This window comes from Fonticula alba, assembly GCF_000388065.1.
Source record: "Fonticula alba strain ATCC 38817 unplaced genomic scaffold supercont2.1, whole genome shotgun sequence".
NCBI lineage: Eukaryota > Rotosphaerida > Fonticulaceae > Fonticula > Fonticula alba.
In genome coordinates this window covers 1,399,778-1,409,253 of record NW_009242971.1, presented here as the reverse complement: position 1 = coordinate 1,409,253, position 9,476 = coordinate 1,399,778, and the positions used below count along the sequence as shown (strand labels likewise).

The window sequence follows — 9,476 nt, the reverse complement described above, 5'->3', positions numbered from 1 at the left end:
CCCCCCCACTCCCTCGCTCCTTTATTTCCGTGTCCGAGCTGCCCTTGCAGACGTCGTCTCTTCTCCCGAGAACCCCCCAACGCCAGCTCTGCGGCGTGTACAAAAAAGGGAGAACACGCCCCGGCGATGCACATGCACAGGTTGGACTTGTTGACTGTTAATAGATTGAGCCTACCTCCCACTTGCTCTCCCTGCTTGTGCCCCGACCTCTTCTTTTTTTTTTCTCTCTCTTTGACAGCCTACCTGCTGTGATGCATAGTGGAGTGTTTTATCATGGTCAAGGTGATTGGGTTGTGGGGAGGGGGGGGGGGGGGGAGTACGTAAACTTGCACCGGGACCCATGTGTCAACGTTGGTTGCGCTGCTCATGCTGGAGTTTCGAAGGCCAGAAGATACGAAGGGAAAGGGGCAAACACCATCCAGTTAGAAGTCATCGACGATGCTCACAAGAGGAAGAGACATTGTGTGGTCGACCGTGTGGCTTAAAGCGCGCGCATGCACAAATGAGTGGGTGAGCATGTGTACCATCATTTTCTCCACCATCTTCCGAGTTTCCGGATCCAGGTCAGCCAGGCTACTGTTCTCGGGTTGGATTTTGCTGATGTCCAGCTCCGGGTCGCCCTGGAAGACGGCCTTCCACCAGGCGCCCTGAGACCCGGAGCCGCTTTTTTCCATCTCAATGACCAGTCGCCCATCGTCTATAAACAGGGGAGCACGGCCCGAAAAGAGCCATAAGTGTGAGCATTCGATGTGGGCGGGGGCCGGGGAAGGTTTGGAGAACCAGTCATTGAGACAAACACACCAATGAACCAAGAAGTGTCATCAAGGCTGACTCGATAACAGAGGATGCCCTGGTGTGTGTGTGTGTGTGTGTGTGTGTGTGTGTGCGTGTGCGTGTGCGTGTGCGCATGTGCGTGTGCGTGTGCGTGTGCGCATGTGCGAGTGTGCGCGTGTGTGAGTGAGTGAGTGTGTGTGTGTATGCACGTAGAAAAATGTGAGATAGACAGAGAGGAGAAGAGAAGAGGAGGAAAGAGCCCACCCAACTCGAGCCAAGTGTATTTGTCCTCCATATCGGGCCAGCTGGCCATGGCGTACCTCAAACAGCACGCCCTCGGGCGTGGTAATCTTCACAGGCTTTGGGGCATTGGCAAGGACGACGCTCAGCTGCTTGGCACGAGTAACGCCCTCGGGGAGGGGGAAGGACACGGTCACTTCGCTGAGGGTCTGCTGCCAGGTGTAGGGAAGGGCTGGGATCCGGAGGAAACCGAGGGGGGAGGTCGGAAAGTAAGTCAACGGCAGCTTGCACAGCATTGCCACCAGGCGAAGAACACCCATAGATCAGGGACATACCCTCCTGCTCGCGCTTCTCCACAATTGCCAGGCGCACATCGTAGACTGCCCGATCACTTTCGGACAGAGTGGCGTACTCGGCGGGGGAGAGCTTGCGGAAAGCCTCGCCAAAGACAGCCGCGCCGGCGTGCAGATCGTCGGCCATGCTTTCCAGGGTGCACGGAGAGGGGGAAGGGGGATCGAGCAGGGACGGTGGAGGGAGGTCGTAAGTCACAGAGGATAAGGGTGGGTGGATCGACGGATTGGGGGGGGGGGGGGGAGAGGGAGGCTTAATGCAGAGCATTCAGGTCACTTGAGGCGACACTGTGGGGAGAAATATGCCCTCCTCCGAGGGTCGGGCAAGCCGCGAAGAGGCTACCGAAGCCGTCAGCTTTCCTGGCTCAAGCCGAGGCCCATCGCCCTTGCGGCCCCAAGAGCCGAAGATGGCAGTGCCCGCCGCTAAACTCCCCGTCGATCGCAATAGCTCGTCCAAGTAGCCGACTCAATTTACACCTGGAGGCGTTGTGCCTTAGGTCGATCCAGAGGAAATGGTGTTGTGTGTTTAACCGATTTGGGCTGGCGGATGCGCCGGCCTCCAGCAGGGGAGCACCTGGCCCCAGCCCGACCGGAGTACCCCCTTCAGGCTAAAATGCCAGCATTTTTAATCGCCCTTTTCACTGATCCCAGTCTCAACTTCCGGAGGCCGGGATCTGGGACTGGATGCTCGCCAGTTTGTCTCCGCGGAGCCGAGGGCAGAGAACGATGGGGGAGGGGGGGAGGGGATGAACCTGGGCCGGGGAGGATTAGCTACCTGGGGGAATGTCCATCCAGCAGCATCCGTGTTGGTGCCCTTTTAGTCGGTCAGAGAGGGATTCTAGACGGACACCAGTATCTGCTGATGCGGGTGCGGACACTTCCCTCGCCATGAGCAGGCAACTATGCATTGTTTTCCATCCTCCGCCTGTGGTATCCTTCCTTTCCCGGCTGGCCCGGGGCGGGGCCGAGTGGAGCTGGGCGAGGCGCGGGGGGCGAGGCGCGGGCGGGGGGGGGGGGGGGGGGGCACTTTCAGGGTGCTTGTGTGGGGACATCCCAACCAAAGTCGGATGGGGGAATGTTGGAGCCCCTTCGGCCGTTGCTGGTGGCGTTTTCCTCACCACACAGCTGACAAAGATCCGCTGCCCATCCTCGGGGGCCTCCGCCTGACCGTCAAGCGCCCGGGGGAACATATAGACGCCGCCAAAGGGCCCGGGGGATGAGAGGCTGGATGCTGCCCAGGCTGGCATTGTCGACCACATTGCGGGTGGGGCAGCCACTTGCGCTGTTGTGCCCCGTGGACCAAGGGCTGCTGCCTGTCATCTCCGCACAACACTCGCGGAGACTCGCACATACACACACACACACACACACATACGCACTCATTTCTTGGCGATGTCCAGGGAAGGAGGGACGCACACGAATGTGCGTCTGGGCGTCCAGGACGTGCCATTCTCCAGCTCTTCTCTTGGCTGGCTGGGGTCCATCTACTGGTCAGTCAACCCGCAGGCCCCCGCTGGGCTGGCCGTCTTGGCGCTCTGCCGGCGACGAGATACCCGCCCCACCCGGAGCCGGGGACATTTTTCTCGGCCCCAGCGCCCGGGCCCCCGGGGGCCCCGCGGTGTACCTTCATCCCCGAGACGCCCCCCTCGCCCGGCACCCGTCGCCCCCACCCCTCACCGCCCCCGCCTCCCCACCCCCCTCCCCGTCTCTCCTCTCCCCGCCCTGTTGCTCGCTCGCTCGCTCGCCCCTCGTCCGTCGCTCCTCTCGCCGCACCGGGTTCTTGGGAAAAAACGCTCCTCCCCCCTCTCTCTCTCTCTCCATTGTCGGCCCGCCTCGCCTCCTTCACCTTCCCCTTTTCCCAGCCCCTGCTGCCCGGAATCGCCGATCCGCCGGCGCCACTGACCCGGCACGATGGCCCAATCCCGCTCCATCCTGACATCCCGTCAGCAAGAGGAGCTGTGCGTGCCTGTCCCTCACTTGGATTGCTTGCTTCCTTGACCCACATTCGCCCTCCATCCCACTGACGCGCTTCCTCCCGGGATACAGCAATTTCTCGATCCTCTCATACCTTCACCAGAATGGCCTGGGCGAGTCGGCCGCGGCCTTCGCACGCGAGGTCCCCCTTGACGGTGTGGACCCGGCCGACTCCGCAACCTTTTCCTCGACCAAGTTCGCCTCGCTGTTGGAGAAGAAGTGGACATCGGTGGTCCGTCTCCAGCGCAAGGTGATCGAGCTGGAGAAGCAGGTGGCCGAGCTCCAGACCGAGCTGGCAGCCGCCCCTGTGCGCGTCGATACCTCCACACGCGATTGGCTCCCTCGGTGCGCCTCCTTCCTACACCCTTCCCGCCTCTCTCTCTCTCTCTCTCTCTCTCTCCCCTTTCCAGCAACTGACCCTGTCCGCCCTGCCGACAGTGCTCCCGAAAAGTTCATCCTCACTGGTCACCGGAGCCCCGTTACCCAGGTGTCTTTCCACCCGGTCTATACCGTTGTTGGTATGCCGCCATCGCCCTGGCAAATGCATGGGCGCCCATGTGTGTGTGTGTGTGTGTGTATGTACCCCAAATAGCGTGCTGACTCCTTCCACTCCCCTCCAGCCTCCTCCTCCGAAGATGCCACCATCAAGCTCTGGGACTATGATACCGGGCATCTCGAGCGGACTTGTCGTGGCCATACAAACACCGTGCAGGACCTTGCATACAGCCCGAATGGCAATCTTCTTGGTGCGTCCTCCCTCCCTTTCTTTCTTTCTCTCTCTCTCTCTCTCTCTCCCTCCCTCGCCCCTCCCCTGCCTCCTTCCGGGCGCTCACAACCCTCCATCCCCCACCGCCACCGCTAATGTTCCTGTCTTTCATCCCCTTCGGCTCTCCCACCTCCTCAGCCTCGTGTTCGGCCGACTTGACCATCAAGCTCTGGGACGCGTCGGACGACTACACCTGCGTGCGGACACTCATCGGCCACGATCACAATGTGTCATCGGTGGCTTTCATCCAGCCGCGCGGTGAGCTCTTGGTGTCTGCCTCGCGGGACAACACCATCCGCATTTGGAACATCACTTCCGGCCACTGTGTCCGCACGATCACCTCGGCCCATTCGGATTGGGTTCGCCGGGCGATTCCCTCCCATGCCGGGGCATTCATCGCCTCGTGCTCCAATGACCAGGTGCGCTTTGTTGTCTCCCCTTCCCCTTTGTCGTGGTATTTCCGCTTCCCCTTCCGCATCTCTCTCTCTCTCTCCCTCTCTCGCCCCGTCCACCCCTGTCTTCCTCCACTGGCGCAAACCCACGCATTCTTACCCCGTGCCTCATGTTTCCCTCATGCGACTCGCATGTCCTTCTCTCTCTCTCTCCCCTCTTTCCCTCCTCCTCCCCATTTATATGACGCGAATGCGCACAAACACATGCAGCTGGTCAAGATTTGGGACACCCGGACAGGCAACTGCCTGCAGACCATGGGCGGTCACTCACATGTGGTGGAGTGCGTGGTCTGGGCGCCCCACCTGGCCGAGGCTCCCCTACGTGAGCTCCTCGGCTTGCCGAAGGTAACCGCAGCGGCGGCACGGCGAGCGGCGCGTGAAAGTGCCGTGCCTGGCTCGCCTGACGGCACTGACACCACCGCTGAGGGCGATGGTCCCGCGGTCCAGGAGAGCCTGCACTACGTGGCCACTGGCAGTCGTGATCGGACAATCAAGCTCTGGGACACTCGGACTGGCCAGTGTGTCCATACCTTTGTGCGTGGCAGACACCCATGTTCCCCTCAATGTCCCTGTACAAACGGCATACATCCCCACAGTATCCTTTCTTACTGACTCTCCTTTCCTCCTTCTTTCTCTTCCTCTCTCTCTCTCTCTCTCTTTCTCCCCACTTCTCACTTCCTAAATCCAACTCCTCCTCCTCTCACTGATCCCCCGTTCGCCCCTTTCCATTAGAACGGCCACGATAACTGGGTCCGAGCGCTGGCCTTCCACCCGTCCGGTAAATTCCTCCTGTCAGTCGCAGATGATAAAACCCTCCGGATATGGGATCTCTCCAACGGCCGGTGGTCCGTGCTCCTCTCTCTCCCCCCCCCCCCTCCCTCCCCCATCGCCCGTTCCTTGTGGCTTTAAGTACCGCATGCTACCCATTGTCTGATTCGCCCCTTTCCGCTGACTGACCTTTCACATACGCACACAGCATCAAAACAATCGAGGCTCACTCGCATTTTGTCACCAGCCTGGACTTCTGCCTGACCAGTCCGCTGCTCGCCACTGGCTCTGTCAACCAAGACATCAAGCTTTGGGAGTGCCGCTAAATCGTCGAGCCGAAGAGGGAAGACGAAAGAAGAAGAGACACAGAAGATCAAAGGCCACCATCGCGTGAGACTTTGCCACCGGTCATGCGGCTTTTGATAGTCCTCTCTTTCCCTTTCCCCTTATATCACCCAGCTCTCCAGGGCCTAGAAAGGGTCCTCCTCCAGCGCGATACTCTCCTTCCCCACTGTCCCTCCCTCCTTCTCTCTCTCTCTCTCTCTCTCTCTCTCTCTCTCTCCCACACACACACACACACAAATCCCTTTCCAGCGATCCTCATTTCGGCATTTTTCCTGTAGATCCTACAGTCGAAGTTTCATGCCGTCCTGCCCAAGCAACATCACCCTCTCCCAATCGGCCTCCCCCCCCCCTCTACCTCCCTCTTTTCCACTCTTATCACCTGTACTTGTCCTTCCAACCTCTCCAGCTCCCCTCCTCCCGCGTGTGCGCGGGTGCGTGCATTCCACCAAGAGGGAAGATCGCTGGCAAACGCTCCTCCTCCTTTGCTCTTCCCTCCCCCCTCGCCCTTTTCCCCCCAGCCCCGAAACATAAACTCCAATCATTTTCGTGTTTGTTATTCCTGACTCCAGGCACGGGGTAACGCATCCGTCAGGACGCTCACAGGCGGCGTTGATCGCGCCCAGGGAGCAGACAAGGCCAGCTGGGCGGGGAAGGCGTCCTTCCGGGGGATGGCACAAGAGGAGCAAGACTTGAGGACTAACTGGCTCTGGGCGGCAGAAGAGGGCGGTCCCATTGTGTAGTCCCGGCCGATAGGACCGACTGCCAACGAATGAAGGCCTGCCGCCTGACCGCATCACATGCTAGGGCTCTTTCTTTTTGAGCGACCGCCCAGCTCGCCGGTGTGCGGCAAAGGAGCGTCATCCCACATCCCTCCCCCACCTCTTCCTTCCCCCCCCCCCTCCCCCCCAAGTCGTCGTCTTTCCTCCTTCCCCTCTTGCCCCGCTTTTTCATCCCTCCATCGCGTTCGCCCACTCTTCATTCCCTCTGAGGCTCCCCTCTTTCGCCCCCTCCCCACGATGAATGTCGATGGTGTACGTCGCGTACCATGTCGCCTCTTGCTCCCCCCTTTCTTTCTCTCCCCCTCGCTTTCGCTATTTGCCTTTGTCTGCTATTTGTTCTCCACTGCCCGGGCCCAGGCTCTGCCACTTCTGACTTATCAACACTGACCCCTTCTACCCTCTTCCCCCCCCTTCCCCCTTTCAGGCTTCCAAGCCGCTCTCAGCAAGCGCGCTGAAGAACCGGAAGAAGCACGAGCGTCGTCGCGCCCGGCTGAAGATTGAGGCCATCGAGGCTGCCGCCGATGCCCAGTTGAAGTCCCTTGCCCTTGCGTCTGAGAAGGAGCAGCAGCAGCAGCAGCAACAGCCACAGACAGTGGCCGAAGAGTCGGTGTCAGCTGAACAGCCGCCCCAGGTCGAGACTCCTCTGGAGGTGCGTTTGTCCTGGAGAGTCCCATATATATATATATATATATCTGTTTCTATCCGCCTGGCCCCTTCTTCATCGTGTCGTCTGCTCTCGCCTGTGCTTACACAGCAACACATGCACATGCGTGCACCTGCATTTCCCCTGCTTTTCCTCGCAGGTCACTGTGGAGTATGTTCCGGAGGAGCTCCCCACCCCGGACGCCGTGGATCCTGCCCTTTCGGAAATGCTGGAAGTGATGAACCGCTTCAAGCAGCTCGCCGAGAAGTCCGCCGGCCTCCATGCCGATGATGAGGTAGGTCGCGATTGCCTTCTTTCACTTTCATTGTGTTGCTTCTTTTGTCTCCCCCTCCCTCACGCCTCCCCTGGCCATTACTAATGACAAGCACCCGCCACTCCAGGAGGCCCCTCGCATCAGTCGCTTCGATGAGGTCGGCCAGGACACCCGCGAGGATGAAGGCGATGAGAACGATGAGGACGAGGAGAACCAAATCTCTCGGAAGCGTCTGCGTCGTGTGCGCCAGCTGAGTGTGGCCGACCTCAAGCGCCTGGTCAACCAGCCTGATGTTGTTGAGGTCCGTCCTGCGTTTGACTGCTTCTTCTTTTTCTTTTTTTTTTTCACCCCTCCTCCCCCCCCCCCATCTGGCAAGCGCCTTCTAACTCCCTCCCTACGGCTCTTTCTTTCTCTCCCCCTCCCTCGGGTTTCTTCGCTCTTCAGTGGGTTGATGTGACTGCCGCAGATCCCACCCTGCTTGTCACCCTGAAGGCCACCAAGAATGCGGTCCCCGTGCCCCGGCACTGGGCTCAGAAGCGGAAATATCTGCAGAACAAGCGTGGTCTCGAGAAGCCGGCCTTCGAGCTTCCCAGTACGTCCGCGCTGTTGCCAATCGTTTTGGTCCCACTTCCCTTGGCAGATTCTAACCGCCCACTCTTCCCTTCTATCGACCTGTTTCCCGACACTAGAGTACATCCGGGACACCGGTATTGTTGAGATGCGCGAGGACCTTCGCGAGCGCGAGGCCAATCAAAGTCTCTCGCAGAAGATGCGCGACCGCATGCGCCCCAAGCTCGATCGCAATAAGCTTCCATATGAGCTGCTGCATGCGGCCTTCATCGTTCATCAAACTCGCCCGCCTCTGACCCAGCATGGCGATGTGTGCGTTCCTGGACACTCGCCATGACATCTCTCCTCCTCCCTGCATGGCTACGGGGACGGGCATGTACCCTTGCTGACACAACTGGCACATTCGCCGTCTCTTCTCTTCTTCTCTCTCCCCCTCTCCCTCCCCCCAATGCCCAATGCCCAATGCCCAATGCCCAATGCCCAATGCCCATGCCCATGCCCATTCACAGCTACTACGAGGGCAAGGAATTCGAAGTGACCATGCCCAAGGACATCCGCCCGGGTTATATTTCCCCCCGGCTTCGTGAGGCCCTGGGCATGCCGCTGGAGCCGCATGACCCGTCAGACATTAGCTTCCCCCCGCCATGGCTTTATGCCATGCAGACGCATGGACCGCCGCCTTCCTACCCTTCGCTGAAGATCCCCGGTGTCAATGCGCCCTTGCCTGAGCGGTGCGCTCTTGCTCATTATCTTCCCCGGTCGCCTTCCTATCTAGCTTCTTCCCTTCCTCCCATCCTCTCGCTCTCTCTCGCTCTCTCTCGCTCTCTCTCGCTCTCTCTCGCTCTCTCTCGCTCTCTCTCGCTCTCTCTCGCCCTCTCTTGCTCTCTTGCTCGCTTTCCCCGTCCTTCCCCCCTTGTTTGCGACATTTCCTGTGTTGCTACTGCTTTCCCCGGAACTAACGCACTGTGGCATGCCTTACAACAGGGCCAAGTGGGGCGTTCTTCCTGGGCTTTGGGGCCAGCCGCCGGTTGATAGCATGACTCGGCCGCTGTATGGTGACATCTTCGGCGTCTTGCCCACCAGCCGGGCCCGGCCTCGGTTCCTTCCATACACGACGCGCGTGTGGGGCGAGATCGAGCAGGACTTGCAGGCCAACTTCGAGAACCAGGATGAGATTGTCGAGGGCCAGGATGCCGAGCACGACTACATCGACGCCGATGTCTTCGGCGACGAGGCCGCCCCTGATGCTGGTGGCCTGGAGACGCCGGCAGCTCCGTTTGATCTGCGCAAGTCTGGAACAGCTTCCACTGTGCGCAATTGAGTGCGACCGAGGATAAGAGAGGCGCTGCATCCGATAGCGTGCATCATGGCCATCATCCCCACATCCCTTCCTCCCCTCCCCTCTTCTGTTCCCCTTTTCTGCCCTCTGTCCTTGTGTGTGTGCCCCCCTCTGAGAGAGAGAGGGTCACAGCCCCCTGCCCTCCTCCCCCTTTCCCACTTTGCATGCTTGGCCACATGCTTTGCCCCTCTTCCTTTTCCAC

At 59.9% G+C, this 9,476-nt stretch overlaps 3 protein-coding genes across 3 annotated transcripts; 2 read left to right on the top strand and 1 right to left on the bottom strand.

The window, feature by feature from the left end:
- Positions 1-303: 303 nt before the first annotated feature.
- On the bottom strand, positions 304-1,602 carry H696_00316 (hypothetical protein). Its single transcript, XM_009494163.1, has 5 exons — positions 1,350-1,602; positions 1,095-1,246; positions 802-850; positions 525-697; positions 304-369 (listed from the first exon to the last, which is right to left on the bottom strand). Exons 1-5 carry the CDS (start codon positions 1,492-1,494, stop codon positions 346-348), a joined length of 543 nt encoding a protein of 180 aa, XP_009492438.1. The 5' UTR covers positions 1,495-1,602; the 3' UTR covers positions 304-345.
- Positions 1,603-3,051: 1,449 nt separating this feature from the next.
- H696_00315 (hypothetical protein) lies at positions 3,052-5,867 on the top strand. The gene is made up of 8 exons (XM_009494162.1): positions 3,052-3,322; positions 3,411-3,683; positions 3,777-3,856; positions 3,959-4,084; positions 4,243-4,523; positions 4,767-5,090; positions 5,289-5,401; positions 5,533-5,867. The coding sequence occupies exons 1-8, from the start codon at positions 3,276-3,278 to the stop codon at positions 5,648-5,650; spliced, it is 1,362 nt and encodes a 453-aa protein (XP_009492437.1). The 5' UTR covers positions 3,052-3,275; the 3' UTR covers positions 5,651-5,867.
- Positions 5,868-6,562: 695 nt separating this feature from the next.
- Positions 6,563-9,256, top strand: H696_00314 (hypothetical protein; the record flags this gene model as incomplete). Its single annotated transcript, XM_009494161.1, has 8 exons — positions 6,563-6,700; positions 6,873-7,097; positions 7,252-7,386; positions 7,493-7,666; positions 7,810-7,957; positions 8,055-8,247; positions 8,445-8,666; positions 8,920-9,256. Exons 1-8 carry the CDS (start codon positions 6,686-6,688, stop codon positions 9,254-9,256), a joined length of 1,449 nt encoding a protein of 482 aa, XP_009492436.1. The 5' UTR covers positions 6,563-6,685.
- Positions 9,257-9,476: the final 220 nt, after the last annotated feature.